This window comes from Pyxicephalus adspersus, chromosome Z, assembly GCF_032062135.1.
Source record: "Pyxicephalus adspersus chromosome Z, UCB_Pads_2.0, whole genome shotgun sequence".
Classification (NCBI taxonomy): Eukaryota; Metazoa; Chordata; class Amphibia; order Anura; family Pyxicephalidae; genus Pyxicephalus; species Pyxicephalus adspersus.
This window is the reverse complement of record NC_092871.1, coordinates 77,863,596-77,890,920: the sequence shown is the minus strand read 5'-3', so window position 1 is coordinate 77,890,920 and position 27,325 is coordinate 77,863,596. Positions and strand designations below refer to the sequence as shown.

The window sequence follows — 27,325 nt, the reverse complement described above, 5'->3', positions numbered from 1 at the left end:
GTCATTTGCAATCCCTATTTAATGTACAGCGCTGCGTAATATGTTGGCGCTATATAAATCCTGTTTATTAATAATAATAATAATAATAATCGGAGTTCAGTTAGTTTAACCATACAGCAGGAGCCAAAGAAAATGGTGCAGATGTGGTTTTACCAACTGTCTGGTTGCCTGGTAAAGGTAGCAAGGTCCTTGGCATGAGAATAAAACACCATCTATTAACAGCAGGTATGGTAAATTCAGTGGCTTGTGGGTCACAATTATTTTCCTTCTATGAGGAAATCACTCAGGAGTACAGAACAGCCATGTTTTTTAACCTTTCCAGGAAAATACAACAATGTAGGGCAAGCTGGCTCTACATAACTTCACCATTAATCTCCATTTAAGCTGCACAGGCTTTGTGCCCAACGTTCACATCATGCTTGCAATTGCTAGTCCCTATAGACAGATACATATAATAGTGGACACCATTGACAATTTAAAGGCCTGTACAGGTACTATGGAACAAAAAGGGTAAAGAATAATATACAATAAGGTCTTCATTTCGCAGTTCTGTCTTACAATATTAAATCCACCAGGAAGCAGGAGGTATATATAAACCATGCACTTATACCTGACACAGGTAGCAGGAAGTAGCCACTTTGGTAAGGAGACTGAGGACCCCTAGAACATTACCTGTGATGTCATTGGTTCCTAGGTAAATAAAGTTGAATTGCAGTAGTCTTATTACCACCGTATTATAATAGACGTCCTGTATATTAAAGAACGAATGCTGGTTGGTCTAGTAGGGCATTTATTGGATAAGTTCTCACCTTATTCTTCACTACACAGGCCTTCTCTCCACCATACAACCAGTCTTATAAAGCTGCATTGCTCTGCTGGTTAAGTATCATCACATAACATAAAGGACCAACAGTCCTGCGCTGCACGTTGAGTGCCCCCATTCATATTCAGGGGCTGCAATGTGAGTAGAGGAGAGCAGGAATAAGCAAAGTATTTCCCTCAGTTATATACGCCTAATCTAAACAAGCATTATACTCTTACTATCAAGTAAGGTGGGTGTAATAGGCATCCAAATGTTTTATTAGCTGACTAGAGTTCAGCTTTAATCACCAGAACAAACAATTTACTCCACAAAATAGGATGCCCCGTCCAGTGTGGGTGAAATGTTTTAAAGAGAACCAGTCTTAAATGGGCTTATGCAAAAACCTCAAATTATCCATCCAGTTGAACCACTAAATGACTGACACATGTCTGTACGTCTGTTTATACTGCCACCCAAAAAAATAGTAATGAGCCCTTGTAAGAAGCTTTAGTCTATGGATATGTGGAGTGTATATAGCTACAGGAGACAGAGACAGAAGGTTCACAGGGCATCCACAGCCAGACCTCAGGTATCTACTCATACTGGAGTGTCAGGCTTAGGCAAAGTTAGTAAAACTAAATGAGGAGGCAAATAAAACATTCATAAGACTACAAACTTGTCAGTTTCTACAGCTGAATATTCTGAATTTTGCATAAGCTCATGACTGGTTCTCATGAATTCGCCAATGCCAGCATAGAACTGAAACTGAAACCATGGCACTCAAACCGCTTCACACTACAGCCTCCCCTTTTTCTAATAATTAAAACAAATTTCCCTGTTACATTTCAGAATTTCATTATATCCTCTCCTACAAAAAAAATAATAATATATATATTTACACAAACCTTTATTATTTAGCTAACCGAGGCATAGATATGCTGCTGACCTAAATGTGTCAGGGTAAAAAAAAAAAAAAAAAAAAAAAAAAGTGTCGCAGGCCAAAAAATTCTGCGATTTATGTAGCAATTTGCAACGGAGTGCTTGAGCTGCACAGTCAACAAATAGCCAAGGAAAAATTTATACCATACCGGCCTATGTGTTACCAGAATATGAAGTACAAACCTGATTGGGTGCTACATGGGTATATTTAGTTCCTTGTTTAAACAAAAATAGGAATTTAAAACAATAGTAAAGTTTTTGCAGTCCTAACATCCAGGGTGTTGGATGTTGTGCGTTTCGGAGATATTTCCATGTGGTGGGTTGTGTTTGAAGGTGCCGTTAACCAATATAGTTGGTCAGGTCCATTTTGTGTCTACACAGGGAGGATGCAGTGTGTGGCGAGTGGAATGGAGGTGTGATTCCTCCCTCACCTGCTTGGTTTGTACGGAGTAGTAGAGAAGGTAATAAATTAAAAGCCACTTGGTCAGTGTGTCCATTCACGCAGAGCTTTCCCATTCAGTACGGGGTTCTGAAGAGCCATTGACCACCTTTTTCACTTTCTTTACGCCCTCCGTGGCACCCGTGGTTGTAACACTGTAAATAGGAAACAGAAAAATCAGTGTATAAAAATTAAATCATTGCTTGTTCAGTTGGTCTAAAATATTGAGTAAGTCTGTTAGAATATATAAATAGAAAAAGTAAACAAACATTGCCCAATATGACTTCTATGACCACTGATGTTAACCACCTGAGCGTTACACTGATTTCTAGATTTCTGTTCCAAAAGCGTCACAGGTTTTCATGAAATTTTTTTTTTTAAAGAACACGGAACCGACGCTGGATTAGCACAGCGGGACCAGGTAAGTGGGGATTTTAGTGTAGGCGAAAAAATACGGGGTTATCCAAAAGAGCAAAAATATTTAGTGCGAGAAATTACGGGCTTAGCGGTTAGGGGGTTAAGCAACTGGCCTGTGCTCAAATAGGGGTGCAGGGAGAGAATCCTCAACCCCATAGAAGTCAACTTGAGTGTGTAAACATTTCCTGAACTTTCTTTACCTGCTATCAGGAGCTGAACCACCCCAGAATGGTGGGGGAGCAAATGGATGGTGAGTATGTGCTGGAGAGGGTGTTAACATGAACCTGTATTTTTCCAGCATGGGCAAAATACAGGTTCTTTTTAAGAGCAAGCTGTACTCTTTTTGGCAAGTGAATCAAACTTAATTGTCACCACATACACAAGTTAATAAAATGGAGATTCTTTAACAGCAAACACAGGTGTTGAAATAAAGTGCCACGTAGTATTGTATACATTATCCAGTGGACCATAAAGCATAAAATAAAGGCAGCTTGTAACATCAGAATTTTAAGGAAATTGGGTTGCCAATAAAACCTGCTCCAAATGTCGGCTACAAAGTCACACAAAGCAATGAAAACTAGATCTGATTGGCTACTAGAGAAATTACAATTTTTCCTGCGTTTGACCCACAGAACATGTTTCACCTGTCCCCTCCTCTTGCCTCACAGTAATTACCATCCACAAAATACAGTAAAAAAGAATAAACAAAAGGAACTCCACTAAGCCCTGAGAGGAAAATTGGGCCACAGCCATTGTATATATACACATACACACAGAGGATCCCTCCAAAACAGGGGACTGTGGAAAACCAGGAATGTATGATGTGGGGGGAGGGGGGGAGAGACTTAGCTGTCTAAACTAGGACATCTGACCCAGTGGACACAAAACAGACACCACTGGAAACAGATTCCAATGGAAAACTTTATGTGATGGTGACTACAGGACTTTCTCCATTGCAAGGACCTTGCACACCTGTCCTCACTCTGGTGACACAAAACCAACCTGATCTTCCTGGAGTTGGGTATTTTTTTTTTTTTTGACAGATGAAAACAGTGATCAGGCAGGTAAGTACAGTGATCGCCCTGGCTTCTTTTAGCTGGGTGCACCTCTCAACAATTTTCAGTAACCACCCGGCTGTTTGAGTGGCTACTGAAAAGCTGGGTGACAAAACAGGGTCCACCACCCACCTACAGCTTCTTCCCACCCATATTAAAAAAAAATGGCCTAGGGAGAATACTGAATTTACTCACCTCTTTCAATCACATTTCCTGTCCCTTTTTGCAATAAAGACCTGTCTGATCACTCATTTTCAAAGTGGAATTTTAGTTCTGCTTTATTTTTTTTGGTAAGCTTTATTGACCAATATAGAGGCTTAAGTTACCTACACACTTCCAATAATTATCGTTTGTGAACGAACCACCAAAGATCTTGAACGATATCTTTGAATGAACGTATAGCACTGATCCTGTACATGCAGATAATGACACGATCGTTCAACGATATTGTACACATGATAGATGCGATCAATTGAACGATACAGGAAGTGACGTGCACCAGAGGAAGTGAATAGTGTGTACAAACGATCGGGTCAAACGAACGACATTCACCACACTGTTCCTTTGACTCTCTTTGCAATATGCCCTACAAAGTGTTCTCAAGGAAGAAAACACACACACACACACACACAGAATATTCGTTCATCGCGCATGCTCGGAACATGCACGATCACTGAACGACTGTACACACGATAGATGGTGAACGATCGTTGTCCAATCAGATCCACTGTGCCGGTCGTTCATTTCCAACGACTATCCTCGTTCGTCGGCGTCGTTGGTCAGTTTTTTTTTAGAACAACTTTTGGCCAAATCGGTCGTTCGCTGGTCAATCGTCGTTCGTTTCAAACGATAATTATTGGTCGTGTGTACGCAGCTTTATGTGGTGAGCTTGTAATGAAACCAAAATTTAATATAACTTCATCCGCTCTGGACTTACTGATGATTTTGATAGGTAGTAAGGGTAAACACTGCTTATGTTTTTTGATCATCATATGCTTACTTTAAGTTGCCCAGATTTTAAAAGATGTATTTAGCTTTTACACACAGCTCCTGTGTGTAAAAAACAGAAAACGACAGACAGGGAGCGTGACACGTGTGATTCCCACCCCCTATCCCATCTCAGCAGGAAAGGAAAAACTCATGGTATTCTGATTTAAACTTTTATCTGGTGTGCAAAGACTGCTTATAAGTAATACCACAGAGCACATTTCAATGTATCATTATCGGGTCAGATTGACCTCAACACACTAAGCACAAATGCTTATCAAACAATAATTAGCGATGTGGAAAATCTGCTTCATGTTTCCTGAAGGATGTGATTTAGGCTAGTTTACTAGCTCCAGTGTGTTCAGGTCACCATGATTGATTTTTAGAGGTACTCACCATTCTTTAGCCTTTCCAGAACCTAGAAAGTGTTTTACGTGTTGTGAAAATTATAAATCATTACATAAATCTTATTTTGGTATTCTGTCTTGTCTAGGTTCTCAATTACCAAACAGCAGGTGTCTTTCTGATTTACAGATTCCGTGAGCAATAAATTGACTGAACGAATACATTGCACTGAGCTATCGCTCTTTCAATCTTCTTTATTAGCTTGAAGTGTACTGTGCTATTTACAGTTGTTATGTAAGAAATGAAGGAAAAACAAAAAAGGATTTAATGGGAAGGATGTGAAAATGTGTACGAAAGTTAAATTAGTTTTAGACAAGTTTAAAGAGAAGGGATACGCAGAAAAAGATACAATATGATGTCTGTTCCTAAGAAAGCTTTTGACGGGGCTGACTGGGTTAATTTTAGAGCACAGTTTCTCAACCAGGGTTCCTTCAGAGGATGCTAAGGGTTCCTTGAGTTTGTGACTCCTAGGTCAGTTTTGATCTTTTTGGCTATCTGTAAGGGTGAGAGCCTTCCCACTGACAAGTAATGTAGGAGGTTGTACCATGCTAATGTACTGTGAGATGTGGATATGACAATTATAGAAAGAGTTTCCTTTCTTAACCTGAAAGTTTTTTAAGGGGTTCCCTGTTGTTGAGAAGTTGGAGAAACAGTGCTTTAGAGGATAGCTACACATTTAAAGTAATGTAACCGCAGGTTAAGCAAACATAGCCTTCTTTAAGAACATAAAATCGGTAACCCTGCTTCGTTACCCTTACACAATGCATCTGCAGCCACCACCGCTATTGTTATTAGATCCTGCTGCAGACAATTTGGGAGGTCTGTGTCATGCTGACCTCAATAATAAGAATATTGAGCCAATTTTCTTTTATTTTTTGTCCTGTTGTCACAGAAACAAAAAGTAGGAAGGAATGTATCTGGTAAAGCAACAGGCAGCGACAAATTCAAATCTAGATTTTCTGTAATAAACTCGAGGTCACACAGTTTCGCACATTTAGAATAGTAAAAGCTGAATAAGAACTTCGAATGCGGGAAAAATCTTTTCTTGGTCAATAAAAACTTAATTGAATGAATTCTTTAACAAATAAGTGTGTGTGTTTTTGTATACCCTATCTTACTATGAACACAGCAGACTGAAATAGCCCAATACGACAATAGCATGATGAAAAGAAGACCCCGGGCAAGTAGGCATTGCTCATTTTACATATTTCAATGCTTAGAATTCCATTTTGAGTGAGTGGACATTACCAAGGTCTTTCTACTTTCAAGTGAGAATTTTACATTTTCACCTCCTAACTCTTTATTCAATAATCCCCTTATCAATTATATAAACCCATAAAGAAAACTTGAGAACTCACGCATTCCTAAAAGCATGCCCAGCAATGTGCCCATCAGTACTTTTAGATGTAAGCAGCACAAAATCCATTTTAGAAGCTGGCTTTATACAAGCCATGGCATACTAGTGTTGATGCTCTGAGACACAAACGTTATTATTAATGGGGTCTCAGATAAGTTATTTTTTTAGCTTCCTTTTTTCCAATGCAAATTTTACTGCACTGTGGTACTATTTACATGGTATATAAGCAATTTAAGTGTGATCTACAAGTAGATCAACCAGTGCAGGTTGAAGCCATGAACTGAATTTATTGCATATGCATAGTGAGATTTGGTATCAGAAACTGATGGTAATACAAAAGAATAAAAATTTTCTAAACAAACATATACAGGGCTTTAAAATGGGTGTAAACTTGCCCATTTTTCAAATCAAAAAAAAAAATGGTGGGGGGGGGGGGGGGTGGGTGAGCTTTTGCTATATTCAGCAAGTGCGCACAGCACACTTGTCGATTACAGCCCACACTTACCTTGTGCATTAGCCTTGCAGCTATGACATGTCCAGAACCTGCCATTGTTGCAGGCATGGGAGCCACCATCTTCACAGCTTTATGACAGACTTCTGTTGAGACTGCCATCCCGCTGCATGGGATGTGTAGTTTGGAGCTTTAACAAATAGCCACTAGGAGCCAGGGAGTTTGTTAATTGACCAAAGAAACACTGCATATGTCTCCTTTGTCAAAAATTACTAACTCCTGGTGTTTTTTTACTTTGTCTAAGTTTGGACTTTGTTTAGGTCCACTTTACAATATCTGCTTTTTCCACTTACACGGCTTCCATTTCCAGGTCATCCATGTCCTCATCTTGGGGAAGCTGAAGGTACGGGTTGTCTGATGCTGGTCGGAACTTGTACCCGGTCAACACAATGAAGACAAATGTGGCCAATTCATCTAGCAGCTGCCAAAAAAAACCAAAAAACTTTTATGTAAATATATTCCCTACAAAGGATAAAAACACCACTTTGCGTGCACCAAAGGCCTTCGCAAAATCCTGATATTACCTTATAAATTTACCAATGGCAATATCACTGTGCTTTACAGCCAGTACAAAGAGCAAAAGTGTGGGAGGGACCCAGCAGGTTCACCCACTACAGGAAGCCTGCCGAAAACTACAGGAGAGGGGCCGAATTCAGACCAGTCATCCAGCTCAAGGAAACAAAATAGCAGTGACTGGTCAAAACACTGATACTAGTAAGACTGGCAACTTATTGATTCTGGATAGAAGAAAAGAATATTCACAAGGACTCCAACCCTTTACCAATCTATCCACAATGAGATACAAAAAAAAAAAAAACTCATGAACAAGACATGATTTCTGTGGTAGCTATTATATATTCATCGAAGACTAATACTGCAGAGTGAAAAATCTTCCTCAGTAATTCCATAAATGCACCCCAGCAGCGTTCGCAGTGTAATGCTCGCTTACCTCGTACATCCATTTCCATTTGAAAGGTACTGCGACCTTGATGAAGATGGCGATGATTCGGGTGAAGTAGATAAAGCAGACAATCTGTGAGAAAAAAAAAAGTTGGACAATTGAGATATGACCCTGCAATATGAAAGGCCAAGGCCTTTTCTCTTCTTATACTCTGTGTTTAGAATCGTTTCCTCCACCCCCCCACTTGCACACACTCAGATTCTGCTTGACAGCAACCTGCCATCTCTGCGAAACACATGTCAGCCTGCAGATCTGGGATTAATCTGGCTGAGAGGAATTTATGGCACCCACTTAATATATCGCTCTTAAAGCAGCAGGTTATTATGTCTGAATCTCAAGCACCCAGGGCCAGCTCCTGGATAGATTAATCTAATGCAATTACTGTGGGATCCGACTATCTATTTATCCACCCGCCCAGTGGACTATCAATTCTCATTCACCAGAAGACAGTGACATCCTCAGCGGCAGTTTAAAGATTTGCTGGGTGTCAATAGCAATATAAGGAAGGCCTGTATGCGACAAAGAATCACAGGAGAGCTTGTCTGTTTTGGCTTAGCAGATACAGAAGATATCCCAAAATCACCAATAAGCAGGAAGACCTTTATCTTTTATACTGTTTGCATATGCTGCAATTATATTTCTAGCAAAATTTCTAGCACTTTTTAACTTAAATTGCTTAAATCAAGGCAACCTTCTACAGGCCTATTACATTTTTTCAGTAAGAGTGCTGGGTAGGCTGTATCGCTCCACTGGTATCAAATCCAATTTTTTGGGGGCTTAAATGTTGGTTCAGGGTGATTTGTATTACTAGCAGATTTTGGTCTGTATACCAAGTACATGCCATAAATGCCTTTTTATTCTGGAAACATTGTTGGAAAAATGCACTAAAAAAATCATCATGTTAGAGCAGAGTCAAAACTTCTGATCTATTAGATTTATGTACTTGTTAGGAGTCAGTAGTTCAGACAGTAATTAAGTCATAGGGTCAGCATGGTAATCATTTGTAATTCAGTCCAGCCAGTTGTATGATTCAGGCAACTTACCATGGTAATCATTTGTATTTCAGTCCAGCCGGTTGTATGATTCGGGCAACTTAACAAGGTTAATTATGGTGATTTTCTAACCTTGAATGAATGTAGAGAGACAGGAGGGAGGTGTACAAGGGGGCTCGGGTGTGAGCTCAAAAACTGTGCAGCGTGCCCAGCCTAAGCCTAGACTAGAGAATGCTGATGAGGAGGAGGGTAGGACAAGGGGAGGGAAGGGGAAGGAGTAGAAGGCTTTTGAAGTGGCACTAGAGAGAGTAGTTTTGTAAAATGACAAACTTTATTATAGTATTCTAAAACCAACTATAGCAAACATTAAAAAGTTCAGTTGTGACTGAGCCTATATGCATATACAGATACTTGAACCATCTGCTTTTAAAGGTGTAACAATTGTCTGTTACAGTGAAAAGTCTCCTCTCCCAACGCGTTCCGCCCTTATGGGCTTCCTCAGGGGATATGGAGAAAAACTATAGACCAATTGTGCTTTACAACTCAGCAACTGGTAGATGGTGCATACGTGGATTTTTCAGCAACATGAACCTTCTTAAAACCAGAAAAGTATTGTTGAGTTCGGAATAGTGCCATCCACAAATTTTTTCTCCCCTTTGAAGTCTCCCAGCAAACCAGAGTGTCCCCAAGCGAAAAATGACACCAGCAAAGGATTCTTTAGAAAGGGTTATTCAAAAATGATAGTGATGATCAACCTGGGAGTTTGATCTCTAGCGATATGATAATTACCAGTAATAAATATCATATTGCTTATGATTTTTCTCCATATCCCCTGAGGAAGCCCATAAGGGCGAAACGTGCCGGGTCAGGAGACTTTGAGCATATATGCATATACAGATACACAATAACAATTGTCTGTTACAGTGCAGTCACAACTTAACTTTTTAATGTTTGCTATAGTTGGTTTTAGAATACTATAATAAAGTTTGTATTGTTACAAAACTACTCTCCCTAGTGCCACTTCAAAAGCCTTCTACTCCTTCCCCTTCCCTCCTCCTCATCAGAATTTTCCAACCTCACAACCCAACTTTGGCTAACCAACGAAAAGAATTCCAACATAGAAGAGATAAACACACACACACACAAACACACAGATGATTTTAAGAAGGCCCTGCAGTTATAGTGCAGCTTCTCAATTCAGCAAATGTGATAAATTCATAAAATACACTGAATGCTCTTCTCTCTTTTGCAAGTCCTGTATTTAGTTTTTTTGTGTGGGTGTACTACTTACCTCACATGGGTGAAAATTGGAAACATAACTGTGCAAGCCTTCCTAAAATTAGGTACATACAATTGATTCTGTACAATTCCCTATGGAGTGACCTTATACAAGGCAATGTGGGTATTTATGTCACACTCATGGCCTAATAAAAGGTAAAATAAAAATCTTTGCATCCCACCCACAATACACCTTTAACCCTTTTGTGTAAAAACTAAAGCTTTCAGCTTTAAAGCATAATATGCCATTTCTTTCCGTGTAGCCATTTTCCTATTATGTAGCTCTCACAGATAATCCTTGACTAACTTTGATAGCAAGGTGTTAGATTAGAACATAGTGTACCCTGGCGGCGGCTCAAAGTTTCCTCTGCCCATTTTCACTAGCCATACACAGAAGCAACAAGAGCAGGAGAGGGCAGATTACACAGTAGATGCTTCTAATGCAATGCCTGGCTTTTAAGGTAACCCTTTCTGACAAGTTTCTCTGCTAGTATACATATTACACTTTTACAATCCTTTAAAAAAACAAAAAAAAACACTTTTCCCAGCTCCTAAAAATACATTTTAATTGTTAATACAGACAATATTTCTGCATCTTGGAAAATACTATATTGTATACTGCCGTCTTCAGTATACTGTATACTGAAGACGGCCAACCATTTATATTATAAATTATAATATTCAGCCCTTACAGGATTTATAACATACAGAATACACAGCTTGGATCTCCACTGATCACCTTCCACACTTTGTTACACCGTATGTCGTCCAGATCCTCATTACTCACCATTACATAGTAGTGCCGGAAGAGCTTTAGTTTAGCCAAGTTAATAGCAGCTGTGAAAATAAAAACAGAATTAACAAAAATTTTACAGATGAGGAAATGGTAAAAGAAGATCATTTGGCTTTTGTGCCTACAGAAATAATCAAATATACTTAATCTAAAACTAATTTAAACTGCAGACAAACTACAAAAGAGTTTACATACATGTTTCACCAACAAAATGTTTGCATTTTTCTCCATCTAAACCTAAAATCTACACAGCCCTGGAGGAGATCATAGCTAAAATGGCAGTCTGACTTTAAGAAATATAGTTAGATCCCCTCCCTGCCCAATTTGTGACTAAACAGTGAAAATACAGTAGTAGATCAATAAGACTATTGTCTTCTCTTTTTGTTTGGTCAGCGTGTTTCTTGCCATCCTACAGCACACTTTATTGAACAGTATTGCGGTCCCACTCTTCCCCAACTGAGAATGGGATTTATTGCAACCGACCTTCCATGAATTCAATCAACAAAACTTTATCATTTTATGTATTAAAAAAGATTCAGTACTACTAAAAGAATAACTGCAACTGAGTAGAAGTCAAGTTAAAACAGAAAGCAATCTTAAACTTGGCGACTGAAAATGTTTATTGAATAATTTATTCAACACTTCTTCCATTAAAGATAAAGCAAAAAATAAACAGTTGGATATTCATATGCATACCCGGCTAGTCACATTACTATGATAAAGCTGATCCTTGGGGGAATGAAGTGTTCGTGTGTTGTAGAAAACACAGAAGATATATATACCAACACAGCGCTGATCCCAGGCAACACAGGACAGCTCTAGGCTAATGCAACCTAATGTTTATTTGGGAAAACACTGAGCAGACAAGGAAGAGCTGGGAGATTTCTGCACTCTGTGGGGCCATGTGGTCATTGTCTGCAGGAAGAAGCCCTTGTGATCCAAGAAGCAGAGTGATGAACCACAACAGCGATAATTGCAAATAGTTTATGAGGTTCCCTGAAGTGGCACTTGTTCTGTAAAAGCAATCTACAATCTTTCTGAAGTGTATCTCTTGACAGAATAACACATATTATGTGCAATATGAGCAAATTTCAAATTTCTCAGGTTTCAACCCTTTAAAAACATGGCACACACAGGAAAGGACCTGTGTTGGTTCTGCCAGAAGAGCCAAATTTTATGTTGCTGGCCTCCAACAAAGTACAGCTGATGGATCGTCAGCCCTGCTCAATTCTCTACTGGACTACAGAACTGTGCCTTTCCCAAACTCTATGTCAGTCTCCTCAAATATAGATTGATTGATTTTCCAGGAAACAATGCTGAACCACAAAGTGTATGTGGGGCTAGGGCTTTTGGAAGATGCATTTCTAGGGGTGTGCTTGCACAAAGTGAAGATGGACTCTGAACAGTGGCTCCTGCAAGAACTTTGTTGTTCAGTGTTCAACTCAAATTTTTTTTAAGATGGGTGGGAAGAAGCCAAAGGTGGGTGGCAGCCCCAGTTTTGTGACCCAACTCTTCAGTAACCACCCAAAAACAGCCAGGAGGTTACTGAGAAGTGCCGGGTGGTGCACCTGGCTAAAAGGGGGTTGGGAGAACCCATTGTGTTGTATATCATCAGTGTACCGACACAGTATTCTCTCCATCACCTTTTAGCCGGGCTCACCACCCAACACTTTTCAGTATTCACCCGGCTGTTTTTGGGTGGTTACTTAAAAGTTGGGTCACAATACTCGGACAAAGCACAGTTTGGCATCAGTGTTCTTCCCAGTCCCTTCAAGCCGGGTACAATACCCGCCACATTCTGTTAACCACCCGGCTGTTTTTGGGTGGTTACTGAAGAGTTGGGTCACAATACAGGGCCACCACCCACCTACAGCTTCTTCCAGCTTAAAAAAATGTCTAGGTTGAACATTGGGCATAATACAAAGATGATGGAAAAAAGGACATACATAAAGGGTGGGCATTGGAAGGTTGGAACAATGTATAGAGGGTGGTAGAAAGAGGACAGATTAAAAGGGTTACTTGATTTATAGAGCTAGGAGCACTAAATGTGTCACACATTGCCCCCTTTTTAGACCACCTGGCTACAGGCTCTCCCCACCCAGCTGAAGGAAATTTTCTGGGGAGAACACTGCACACACATAAAAAAAATTCTCCACCAGGGTCAATAAAACAAGCAAAAACCAAAATGTCACACTCCTAAATAAAAAAGAAACTTTAGCCTTTAGGTTTCACTTTACAAATTTTTCATCTGAACTTTTTATTTGCTCTTTTGGACTTTTGGATTAAACCACTCTGATACAATGTCAGAGAATCAAAAACAGCATCTCCAAAGGTTACACCCCACAATATACAGATAAAGTCACTTTGTACCAATTTTGATCCTTGCCTAATAATTATAGAGGAAGAGCAAGCAGTGAGATCAGATAGTAGTGGTTTACTGGAAGGAGAAGAGGCGTGGAGGAAGACAGTTATTCTGATGAATGCCGGAAATTGTTGTAATCACCAAGGTTAGATGAACTTGCACCTGTTATCCGAAAAGACGCTAACTTCCAGAGAAAAATGTAGAACTTTGAGCTTAAAAAAGCTATAAAATTTTCAGGCAAATCCAAACAAATAGGTCTGCAATGTGTTATAAAGTTTGTTGTTGTATGTAAAAATAAATTAGCCACAACCTGAGTATTTAAGCCTGTTCTCTGCCCAAAAACTAAGAGTTGGAGCTTGATTATTGATGATTGCAGAGCTATAGGTCTGACTAGGGGTCTAAGTAGGGAGTGTGTCAGACTTTTGCATTGGGATCCCGTTTTCCCACAGGCATCAACATCTAACTCTATAACTGCAGGCTCTTCTACTATGGTTGCTGTGGTTGTTTTATAAGAAAAATTAACTATATTACATTAAATAAACCTTTTGTGATGCACCTAGCATTTATTTAGCTGAAGGTTCAGTTGGACGGAAAGCCATGTGCATTGCAGGAAGGTTGTCTCTTTTATAAATAGAGAGGGATGATAATATCTCCAGAGCTCCTGTTTTCTTCAGCCGGGATCCCCTCTCATGTGTTTATAATATCAGATGCTTACATTAATTTCCTGTATTCTCCTGTGTCAGTTTGCACTAACAATTCAGTCTGCTTTAACTCTTTCCATGGCAAAAACTACTGATATTGGACAGCACAGAAAATATAGGAGGAGAGTATTTATATCACCATTGCAATTTACTAAAAATGCGATTGACTGTAACATAATGAAATACTTGTATTTCTATATTTCTATGATTGTATAAACAAACATTAAAAAAAAGTGTAATAAAAAAAAAAATAGAGATTTGCGGATTTAGATGGACCCTGCAAACACGGCATAATTCTATCCCCACTGTCCTGAGAGATGAATGGAGGCTGCCATTACCAAACTCTTTTAGACTTTTAGTTTCCTGGCTTTCATTCTGAAGCTCTGATATGTATGCCAAAGTCACTGTCCCGGAATAAGTATAGAAAGAAGTAGCATTTTCAAAAGGCAGCCTGCAATGGCAAACCCCTGAAGTTTTCTCATAACAGAGTCCCTTTAAAGCAGAACATTCGCAGATGTTTTGCTGTAGTGTGCGAGGATTGCACATGATGGTAGAATTTCCTGCCAAAATGTCTACTTCAGTTGTATGACAAATTATTATTATTATTATTATTAATACTATTAGTAATCATAAACAGGATTTATATAGCACCAATATATTATGCAGGTATGAATAATAAATAGGGGTTGAAAATGACAGACAGACACAGACAGCGACACAGCAGGAGTAGAGGACCCTGCCCCGAGGAGCTTACTATCTACAAATGCCTTAACCTTGTCACTCCATCACTGCTGTGGGTATCTTTTCCTGGTTAAAAGTTGGATGCCTTTGGCAATTTCGTATTGCCAGGCTGGAATTACATAATTCCTAAACATGCTCATCCCAGGAAATGTCAAATGCCAAGAATGTACACAGATGCAGCTTAAAAATGAGAAACATTGCAATGTTCAACCTCCCAAAAAGTTGCCAAAAGTGGTAACCCCGAGTCACACTCGGGGTATGTAAACCTATGGGAAGGTTCTTCCTCCGGCCGGCTTCTGCACCTGATAAGTCACCGAGGAGTTCCTGGTGACGTCGGTGTGTGTGTACGATGCCGGCGGGGCGGGGTGGGAAATTCAAAATCCATTTGTATTGCATTAAATACAAAATAACTGTATTGCAATGCAATACATTGGATTTATATGTGTAAAATCACTACATTGTTTTCAAGAACATTTGTTTTTACAGTATATATATTAGTATGAGTATAATGTGTATTTTTTTTTTTATTTAATTTATTCAATTTATTGTTTTTACCTGATTTTGTGTTTCAAACTTTATTATACTGATACTATTATATTATACTGTAAAATAAATTTTCACGAAAAACTGAAAAAAACGAAAAATGAACTGCTAGGGAGGTTAAGGCTGAAAAGTTATTGAAAGATTATTTTAAATGGAGTTAGTCACACAAAGAGCAGTTTGGTTTCAGAAAACCAGCCAACTCACGGTCTTGCAAGTTTTGGATAGTTTTATTAACTCCCTGTGTGTTGTCTCCCTGTTGTGCTGGCAAATCAGGTACTTTTTGTTGTATAATGCAGCATTTTTAAGCGATAAAACATATGGAAAAGTCCATGTATTGTAGAGATGTGTATTTTTGTTTTTAAAGAATATTCATTGCTTAGAATGACTTTCCTTAAATTTAAGAATTTCAGTTTGCTCAATATTTGAGGTTTACCTTTTTTTTTTTTTTTTTAAATTTTGTACATGAAGAAAAATTATTTTTGTGCAAGTTTAGCCATCTGCACACATTATCAGCATGCTAGAAAAGTTCTTTGTACAATAATCATGCTTATGAGTGATTAAACCATAGGAAGCGCTAACAACACCTGATCACTGCAAGATAATTTAAAATTGAATGATACATACGGTCATGTTAACAAAACCGCCTCTTGCAATGTAAAAAGCAGTATAAAAGGTACATTTAGTGGAGTCATTACCAAGCCTGCTTTATTTTAACACCACATGAGATGGCATGGTGGCACACAGCCTTAGAGTTGACAGTTTAGTAATTAAAATGTAGCAGTCCCTTCTGCATGATTTGGGCTAATGTAAGTAATGGAAGTTTTGTTTACATGTGTAAACATGCTGTGTTCCTGGGGTCACTGCGTCAGACAGAGAAAAAGTCAAGCGGCATATCCCCGGCCCTTATATAGGCAGGCCAGGGGTAGAGGTATGTGACAGAGCAAAGCTGCTACCTCAGCCTACATTATTAATTACAAAACGGAGCACAAACAGATGAAGCTGTGACGGAGAGATTTGTGTGCAATGGAGAAATGGCACCGCAATAAAACAGTGATTACCTCTTATTAAGTCTTCACTCGCTTTGGCCTTCATCTCCCTACTGGTGACCCTGCAACATGCACATTTCACCACAGCATTGGCTGCATGTGACCTGAAGTAGTATTTGATTGGATTTCATGTAAAACAACTATTACATTCCAATCAACTCCAGTTAAAGTGGACCTAAAGTCAAATTTTTTACTTTAGACAACCCTTTATTATGAAGTAAAATAAACTTTTTTTTTTTTTTAAAGCGCCAAGCCTCGCTGTGGCAATCAAGACAGAATGGGTGCGCAGAGCCTTTCAGGATACCTACATCAGTGGTCACCAACCAGCGGTCTGCAACAAAATTTTGGTGATCCACAGAAAAATTTGAAAATTATTTGCATGTTTTATTATTAATAATATTCTAATAAATTCTTATATTTTGAATGACAATGATTGTTGCACTAAATTCACAAACTGTACAAGAGACAGAAAAACAAGGGTGGTGCAGTGTGACGTCAGTGTAATAAAGTTGTATGAGACAACCGTTGCTGAGCCGTACGTTTCAGTATTGTTTCCACCATTACAACAGTCACCCCGCTCCCCAAATACTGATTTTCATCCGATTGTTTTAATTCATTTGTTTACTTGTCAGATGCTCTTTTAGGTAAGTATGACCTTGTGTATTTCCTTAACGGGTATATTTATTGGCATCAAACGGTTTGACTTTGATAACTATACTTTCTTGTTTGGTCTTAGATTCCAATGAAATAAACCCATAATGAGTGAAAAAAAGCAAACAAATCTTTTGCATTTTTTTAGTAATACCAAAGGTAATGCAAATAATGATAATAGTAACAATAGTAATACTTCACTTAACCGTGAGCTGATCAATGAATCAGAACCTCCACAGTCCTTGTCAGGCGCCATTAGGAAGATCATTATTTTACAAATGTAATTATCTTTGAAAATAAATTTATATTAATGGTCCGCAGGATTTAAAATTATGAATTTAGTGGTCTGTGAAGTCTGAAAGGTTGGCTACTGCTGACTCATGCATCACGCATTCCGGGAGGCTCGTGGCTGCATTTTCATACATGGGAAAGAGATGTCGATCTCACACATCCACAGTGAAATCGGCTCTGTTTTTCCCCTTTACAGCAGGCTATGTCACCCCATAACGCAGCCAGAAGAAGACTGAATATGGTGAGGATGAAGAATTCCAGGACAGAGCGGGACTCGATCAAGGAAAGGTCCAGCGCGATCGAGAAGCTGCTGTGGCACAATCAAGCAGTCTGATCTGTTCTATGAAATGGAAACGTGGAATAAACAGGAGCTGCCCACCATGGCGACTACAATAGCTTCCATCTATGATTGGTAACCCTGCATGGCAGAACACTAAATGGTTTCCTGTACTGATGCTTTTCACCCAAGATGAACTTGAATAATTGTCTTCAGCAACAAAAATCCAAAGCCCGTATGCCCCTACAGATTTTCCATGTAAGGCTCTAAGAACCTATTAGGAAAACAAAGAAGGGTGGATGTGCAATAAAAGGGACTTGTTGCCAACAACACAATTACTTAATTTCTGAAGTTCTGAACTCTTAAATTAAAACAAAAAATATTATTTGTGAATATATAGTGTACTTTTATTAAACTAGTACAAATACAATAACATGTCTTTATGTTCTTTCTGCAATTTACACTGGCAGAGAAATGGCCAAACAGGGCTCTCTACAATGCTGTCAATCGAAAGCCCCATAAAGACGTGCAATACTTGTCGATGGAAATGATTGTTAGTGATTGTTTCCAGTGACCAAATGTTCTGTTCTATGGAGAGGAGGAAATAACATGTTGTTCTGTGACCTAGCAAGATGGATCACTAAACTACATTTGGGGACAGACATTGTACAGACACTAGATTTTAGCCTAGGACAATAACGAACAATTGTCTGTGGGAATAAAAATATATTGTCTATGCAAAGCTAAACATTATTAACATAATTCGTGGAGAGGCAAGCACAGAACCTTATAAATACTCTACTGATTCTTCAATGTTTAGTCAGCAGCCTGGGGGAAGAGAGGTGACTAAGCAAGCAAAATATATTCAATATACACCCAGCCCCCTGGAGTTCTTTATTAGTTCATGGCATCTGTTGATACATATGAATTCCGTCATGGTAAAGGATCTCTGCTGCGCAGATGATTATCCCAACGCTAAGAAAGAGCTCAATAGGAAAATATTTTCACCAAGCATGGCAATTCTAAATCTTTGTTAAAGGACCAGATGGCTAAGGCTGAAGTCAAATAACCCATTAGCATTTGCAGAAGTGATGGGATTACATGGTTTTAAGTGGTGTGCAAAACAGATTTTATAGAAATACCTGGGATAGCCTGCAACGGCATTTAGGTCCTTCCCAGACTTTTACGCAGCAGAAAAGGAAGCAGTTTCAGCAACTACTATAGACTGCTTTAAGAAAAAGCTGGATGCTTTTCTAGAAGCACAGAATATAACTGAGTATTAAAGAGGAAAAAAACTCAAACCTCACCCAAAAAAAAAAAAATAAACACCTTCAATCCCGCAGAGCAGTCGATTGGTCCGGAGGTCTCTTCTATCAGGTCCTGCGTCTTTCCTACGTTCTGCGTTCTTCATCCTACGTCACGGCGAGATCAGGTGACGTAGATGGGACAAAAACGTGCCAATCTCACTGCGCATGCGTGAGATCTGCAATTCTTTTCCTTTTGAAGAAAGGGCTCTTTCTGCGCATGTCAGAGATGCTCAGGAATGCGCAGAAGGAGCACCCAAGAGCCTCCCAGGTTGCGTGACGTAGGTATCCAGGGAGGCTTTGGGCTCCCATTCTTTCTCGATTGCCTAAGCGATTAGTGGGGGTTGCACCCTTTTTTTTTTTTTTTAAATAAGGGTTTTGCATTTAAAAACAAAAAAGTAAAAATTCTGAGTTAAGGTACACCTTAAGTAACGATTAAAGAAACGATAAAGAGTTTTAAACCAGGGAACATCCGACTGGCTCTGTGAATCAGGAAGAAATTTTTTCCTCTGTTGGAGCAAATTGTACCAGAGGGTTTGCTTTTGCCTTCCTCTGTATCAACTATTTCCATAGTTTTATATATAGGATATGTTTATTTCCCTAGTGGTTAAACTTGATGGACTTATGTCTTTTTTCAACCTGACTTACTGTGTAACTATGTAACAACTTGATGCAAGATAAGGAGAATGATTCTGAAGTGGTATAGGGAGGGCTATATGATTACTGCATACAAAACACGGAGAAAGCAAAAATTGTATTAAATAAAAAGCAAACAATTTAGTATCAAATGTAAGATTTAGGCACTAAAACATTCTTTAATATGTAAAGTATATGTAGATGTTAACTAACCTACATTCAGTTTGCTAAATAAAAATGTGGGATTTACTTCTTTAAATGAAATACGTCACCTTGTTTTTTCAGTCCTGTGTTGCATTTTGGTGCTGCAGACTTCTAGCAGCCTTTTTGTAGCGTATGTGCACCCATTGATAGATAAATAGTATTTAGGTAAATGGGTGGATCCAATTATGACATCAGTGATCCATGTCCCCGAAATGTGTGCCAAATCCGAAGCCCCTGTGAAGGGCGACACAGCAGGAGCACAAGAAAAAATTTTTTCTCTTGTTTAGGAAGTGCCCAAACAAGAATCTTCATGGCAGGCTTGCCAAGCATTATTATTATAGAAAAGTAAAAACTTAAAGCAGAGGCTGGAAAGCCTGGGGCACTCAAATACATTCTTTAAAGTGAGAAAATATATCTGTATTTATTTATTTTTAACATTTTTTTCATGAATGAACCCATGAATACAATGCTAGCCCTCCCAAAACACTATTCTCTAGGCTCCCAGACTTCAATGACCCAGCACAAACAGAACAAGTAAGGATTTCTGAGTTTTGTCCGAAGATTAATGGCCCCGTCTCTGGGGTCCACTGGGAGGTTTAGTGGTCCCGTCGCTGGGGGCCACTGGGAGGATTAGTGGCCCCATCGCTGGGGTCCAATAGGGGGATTAGTGGCACCATTGCTGGGGGCCACTGGGAGGAATTGCTAGTTACAGTGGGCAGAATGGTTTCACATCAGTATTGTCAATAATATTCCCCAAGGACCAGCTGAATGCAAACAAAGAGCTGTAATTTTTAGTGATAGCTAATTTAAAATGAGTCAGATTCTTGCAAAGTAAAATGTTTCATTATTATCTACAGAACTAATAAAATGTGCTTTCTTTTACAGAACCACAATGCAATCATTCCTGGCGGCTATAATATGCCTCAAATCATATTCTACACATTGACAGCCATGAAACTGACAATGGCAAAGTGAAAGGTTGCAGCCAGCGGATTCTTGAATGCCCTGGCACCTCTGCCAGCCCTCAGTTGCTGTCTGCCTAGGGAGACGTTTGCTGGATAATTACTTCCGATATTGCAGTGCCACACATACACCGACAGTCAAGCTTTTCATAATCAGGATACAGCAAAAGTCAAGGAATCCGGCGCATTCGTCAAGCCGCCTACAATGTAGCTGCATTGCTTTTACCTGTTCCCTGACAGGGAGTCTGGCATTTCTAGGGTTTTCATAAAAACATAAAATTTAATTTGTAAGAATCTGCAGAAAACACCAGGAACACCAAAGATTTTGAGTTTATATGGCTGCAAATGTTATGTCAGTTCCAAGGCTATACAGAGAAGTCTGACAAAGTGATCTGCACCCCAGTATGCATTGTTTTTTTAATATCATAGACGGCATAAGCAGGAGGTTAGAAACCATTAACTGAGAAGAAAATCTCTGACTTCTTTCCAGAGAGGTCATAATATATTTACATTCCCCATCTATTCCTGCACAATGACCCCAGGTGTCCTAAATGACCCACAAAGCAGGGTTACCCACAATGCTAAACAAACAGCCCCTGTAAGGGAAGGGGAGGGATGGAACAAGAGAAACCATGCAAATGTTATGGTGAATGTCTGATGGAGAAAGAGGCATTAGTAAAAAGTCTGTAGAAGCCAATGAAAGTTCATCATGCTCTGACAATACAGCATGGAGTCCCCCTGACCTGTGGTAGACTGTAGAAGACTTTCTACTTTTGTCACATTGTCTGCTACAAATAAAGCGACGAAGACAGAACTGCTGAGAACAAGAAGATATGTCTTACATCCTGTGTCCAGATAAATTGTAGCCTAATGGAAAATAGGGCCATGGGAAACATAAAAATCTATTTATGAAACATTAATTGAAATAATTCAGGTTTATGGGTTTCCCTCCATGTCGACAGACAAGTCAGACCCAAACTGATCTCAAGCCGAGATTACTTTTAATGATGATTCCTGCCTGTTGACTTGAGTGCCAATGGTGCCATAAACACTGCAGATTTTATTAGTCACTGACTAACTGACTACATATAGCATAAGTAACTGATGTCGTATTGATGTCAGCCATCTTAAATCTTCTATATAGAAGCAAACAGCCAGGCTGAGCAAAAGTCAGCACTAGCAACCATCCAGTCTCCACTGTATACATATATGCCAACAGGAAACAAGCTTTGGAGCACTATATTAGTTGCATGTTGCTCTGACTACTTTTTGACAACCCGACTGACAAAATATTTCCAGGGGGAATGCCGCACTGTATTCTATACCACCAGTCGCCAACATTTCGGACCTCTACATTACGGACCACTACATTCATGATTTTAAATCCCGCGGACCATTTTTTTTAAAAGATAAACACATTGTAAAATAATGATCTTTCTAATGGTGCTGACAAGGACTGTGGAGGCTCTGATTCATTGATCAGCTCATGGTTAAGTGAAGTATTAGTATTGTTACTATTATCATTAGCTGAATTATCTTTGGTATTACTACAGAAATGCAAAATATTTGTTTTTTCTCACTCATTACGGATTTATTTCATTGGAATCTAAAACCAAACAAGAAACTATTTGATGCCAATAAATATAACAGATAAACAAATTACACAGTTAAGGTCATACTTACCTAAAAGAGCATCTGAGAAATAAACAAATAAAATAAAACAATCGGATGAGAATCGGTATTGGTGGAGCGGGGTGTGACTGTTGTAATGGTGGAAACGATACTGAAGCGTATGGCTCAGGAACGGTTGTCTCATACAACCTAATACTACGCTGACGTCATGCTGCACCAACCTTGTTTTTCTGTCTATGGTACACTTGGTGCAATATAAAGGCAAAAATTGTCATGCAGAATATAAGAATTTATTAGGATAATAATTTTGTTTTATTATTAATAAAACATAAAAATTGCAAATATTTAAATTTTTCTGTGGACCACCAAAATTTCCTCATGGCACACTGGTTGGCGACCATTGCTCTATTATCACACAAGGCAAGTGATAATACACTTTTGATTGTGCTGCCTGAATGAAGGGTATAAACCACAAAAAAAGTTGGAAAGAATTAAATCCCTTGGCAGAGAACTAGTTGCCTATTTTAACTATGTATGTAATAGTTATTTCAGCTTTAATAAAAACTCAATTGCTCCCAAAACAATGCAGGTAATTGCCAATTTCCTTGTAAAACAATATTATTTGCACTTCCCTGCTGACCAACACAGATCTGATTGTTTTCAGAACTGACGGATCTTTAGTCCTTTTGATTTCCTGGAAAGCTAAAACAAGCCGGTCATGTAGACCATATTCAGGTCAACACTGCATGGGCAGAACAGATTCTCAAGCCTGGCCAAATGAAATAGATTAGATAAATTGGACTAAGTAGTATATTCGTTCTGAACAGGCATAAAGACCAATGTACTGCTTAAAAAACATCGGCATGGAACCTTGAAAATATCAGAAAAACAATTTTCACATAAAAAGGCCTGGACACTTTATCTGATTAGAATATTGAATGCAATAAGCTGAAGAGACAAAAAAAAAAAACCGATAAGAATTTTGGATTTTCACTTGACAATAGAGCTGATGTGCATGCTGGGATGTTCAGCAAATGATTGCCTTCTGTAAACAAGCTAAGTCTCATTAGCTGGGGTCTGGTAACCAAAGAGACATCACAGCAAGACCCGTGCAGACACAACGAATTACAATAATTTCACTCAAATTTAAACACAAGGAGCAAAAGGTGCCATTGTGTTTGTGCTTTTCTGCCACAGATCCTGCAGTGTTGACACGACTTTAGACACTAAAGGAGCCAAGTACACAGCTGTATATATAAACCAAGAGCTATGGCATAACACTGGAAGGCCCATTAGGTTGTTCTATATAATGCCAATACAATCTGTGCATACAGCTAGTTCATTCACATTATGCTACAACTTTTATAACACTCCGCCACCTAGTGGAGGCTCGCGGCATTAAAATCCATGAAACGTGTCAAAGTTTATTCCAACTCAAAAAATCAGCAATAAAGGTTAACTGAAACCAAATATAGGCCAATTTTCATCATTTTTTTATAGTATAGAGAAAAGTTTTGACATCTTGCAGGTTTTATTGCTGTTTTAGACTTCACTGGGAAGATTGCTTTCCTTTGTATTCAATCAACACCTCCTAACATGCATTATCATCAGCAATAAGAACTTGACAGAAATACTAATCATTCCATACACCATTTAAAGTGAAAACTAAAGCTTCAATTGAAGCTGAACATTATTTCAGTTTTATTAGAATAAGAACACCAAAGTTATTGCAGAGAAACTTTCAGAAGACCGGATTTGAATCTAAACTCCAGATCCTGGCACTGCAAGGCAAAAGTGTTAAATCAGGCTGCCCCTTAGGTCTTATGCACAACTTTAAGTTCCTGTTTGTTGCAGTTTACCACACAGTGCATGTTTCACACATGCTTCACATACATGAGCTCTATATAGGGTGTGATTTGCTGAAAAATGATGAAGCAGGAAGGAGTTTTAGAAAAAAAATGGACCACAATGTGCATGTGTGAACTGGGCCTTAGTAATAAGCCAAAATGTATCCAGAAAAGTAAAACAATTTGTTATTCATTTATCTGATTAGCAGGCAAAGAGGTATTGAAAATTCATATTTCTTGGGAAGAGGAAGGGAAAAAAAAAACCTACCCTTTCCATCTGTTGCTGAAGCTTCCTGTAGGTGACGGATTGACCTGGTAAAACAGGCAAAATGTAACTGGAGGATATTAAAAACAGGACCCCAAAACATCATAACTTTTATTGTGTGATTGCCCAAGTTCTATCTATCTGTCAGGACAGAAATTTACAAAACTAATGAATACTAAAAAGCATTTTTGATTTGCTTCAGCCATATGTTGCTGTCTTGTTATACATTGCTTTTTTATAGCTTTCTTTCGGTACATGTTGTTGTTTGGTAATACTTACCTAAAACCCTAATTTGCAGTGCTTGCCCAACCTAGGCTTCTGGAGAGATTGAGGTCAGTGTACTATCCTTTCCTTACAGCACCCTTTATTTAGGAGGCTGTTACTGCTGCCAGAAAGGTTATGGCTTTGCACATGTTTATAGTAATTGCTTGTTCTAGGTAATATAGGAGCATCTAGGTAACATGGAATCTTTGGAGGACGAGGTACAGCAATCATATTTGTAATTACTACCTAAAAATGGTGATGAACCGCCACCAACAGAATCAAGATAGAGCGTACATTCTGTCAATCTTTTACATGTTTGGGCTTGACCAGGCTTCATTTCTCTAGTGATGGTAACCCACAGGCTCCATTCTAGGTGTTATCCTATCTTATGTCTGAGATTCCCTGCTTCTGTGCCAATATAATGGGCAACCTCACCGAATAAAAGTAAAGCATGGAGCAAGGTGAACTTTTACAGGTCAGTCTAGCCTTGCACACTTCTCTAAATTAGATACTCAGGTATGGTTCTTATTCTCGATTGATTTCCAAAATATATTAACATAATTTATGTAACAGCTGAAAGTAATAATAAACAAGTTTTTTTACATTTTGTTGACCCTCTTATTTTCTAGAAAAAGAACAGTAGCATAAAAACAAATTCTAACACACATTTAGCAAAGTAAGGGATGCATAAAAGGCTAATGATCAGGCAAGTAAAAAATAAGTTTATTCCCATACGGCTTTCATACAAGTAAACTTGTATTTTGTACATACAGAACAAAGCAACGAGTTGAGTGGTCCTTCCTTGCAGCTGTTAATACATACACCCCATTCACTTGCTTGGCTTTTATTAGACCATTGAAGAAAAGAGAAAGTGCCCCTGATAAGTCTCAATTAGGAAAGGCAAGGTCACACATTTATCTCCTGTTTCCCATTTCTAAAGAGCAAAAAGTCTGAACATGATGCATTTTTTGCACACAAAGGTTATCAAAGCTAAACAACCAGAAGGACTTACCATATGACAGGAAACAAGATAGCACCACAACACAGGAGATCTACAAGGAACAGGATTTCTTTCCATAGCCCATACTCTGTTGTGCCCTGCTCTGTAGACTCTATGATGATGTAAGCTACATTAGCTAGTACCTGCCAACAGAATCAATAAATTAAAATCTATCCATATGGTCTTTATGAATAGCAGATTAAGCAGTAATGATGAACTTGTACAGTGCACCAACATCTTGCAAAGTTTGAGTATGCAGGCTTGTCATCTGGAGTCCTGATTTAATGTATAATTATGCATACAATAATTTTGCTTTATAAATAAAAGGTAATAATATTTAGTTTATTGTAAAGCGAAAAAGAGTATTCTACTGTAATGTAGAATTCACTTTCACTTGAAACAACTCTAGTTCAAATTTAAAATCAAGCGCTCTGTAAGTAAAAGATACACTGGGAAAAAGGAGGGGGGGGGGGATGCCTCACCAGGATCCCAGACGTCAGAAAAATAAAGACATTTGGTTAAAAAGTTTTACGGACAAAGGAATAAATCCATGTGTGGCAAATACACTCAGCCAGCAACTAACACAAGAAGTCAAACAGTGAATAATGTACCATTTACTTCAATACAAGAAAGCTATTACTGGCAACTAACGAAACCTCATTGGACAATAAATTAGCAGTTTGAGCAGTTTTTTTCCAAAGTCAAGAAAGGTCAGGCTACACCATAAATAGGGCAAACATAATTATATGTGATACAACAAGGAATAGTAACCTGTTGTCTGCAGGACATTTTCTTAGGAACATTAAAAATAGAGAACAGGTTAGGGACGGGTCTACTTGAAGCGCTCACCTGCAGAGGAATCACAATCATGAAGATCTTTTTGTCCTTGTCAGACAGGATGTGTTTCACAAAAGCCCAGCCTGTTCCTATCAGTGCAATGGTGATGAACAGAAGTGCCCCTTTTAGCCTGATAAATAAGAAAAATTGTGATAACCTCAAAAACAAAAAAAACATTTAGACCTCCAGTGTCAGAATACTTACTGGACATTTTACAAAGAAAAATGGAGCCTTGTTAGTAGTATTGCTGGTGTAAATATATTACTTTGCTGATAAACTGACCAAAGCACTTAAAGAGTCATTAAATCTATTTGTCCCTATTCATTTAATAAGTCTTTTTAATGACTTCTTGCTTTTGGAGTTGGTATTCTTGTCATGCCTCGGATACCACCATGTAGCCACCTTACTGACTGAAAGATAACTATCTTTAGGAAGGAAGGTTTTAGTGAATGAAGCATGTATGCTGGAGAAGTCTTCCGTCAATAAATAAAAAGTATTTATTTAAGGCACACAGGAATTACAATATGGTAAGCAAGTTCACAAAGTAAATAAAAAGAAAGCATATGAGGATATGACCTGATGATGATACGGATCAGTTCATGAGAAAATACGATGGTCCAATCTCCCCACACCCTCAAGAGTAGCTCCTTTTATACAAAAGTTTCCCATTGACATACACTGGATATAGATTACATCATACTTGCTTACTACCATACATACTTAAAAAGGTAATGTTAAATTTCCTCTACTACTTGTTGTTGAAAACATAAGGAGTAAAAGGAGATTACCCAGCTCTTTCTCAATGACCTCTGTTTCATTAGAAACT

General features: G+C 38.6%; 1 protein-coding gene across 2 annotated transcripts in view; it reads right to left on the bottom strand.

The window, feature by feature from the left end:
- Positions 1-228: 228 nt before the first annotated feature.
- GPR107 (G protein-coupled receptor 107) overlaps positions 229-27,325 on the bottom strand; it is a 53,204-nt gene continuing 26,107 nt past the window's right edge. For both annotated transcript variants that reach the window (XM_072431378.1, XM_072431377.1), the window contains exons 12-18: positions 26,512-26,629; positions 25,675-25,805; positions 24,402-24,445; positions 10,931-10,980; positions 7,862-7,945; positions 7,206-7,333; positions 229-2,335 (exon numbers count right to left, since the gene is read on the bottom strand). In XM_072431378.1, coding sequence (XP_072287479.1) covers positions 2,239-2,335; positions 7,206-7,333; positions 7,862-7,945; positions 10,931-10,980; positions 24,402-24,445; positions 25,675-25,805; positions 26,512-26,629 — 652 coding nt within the window. In that variant the 3' untranslated portion in view covers positions 229-2,238. The remainder of the gene's footprint in view (positions 2,336-7,205; positions 7,334-7,861; positions 7,946-10,930; positions 10,981-24,401; positions 24,446-25,674; positions 25,806-26,511; positions 26,630-27,325) is intronic.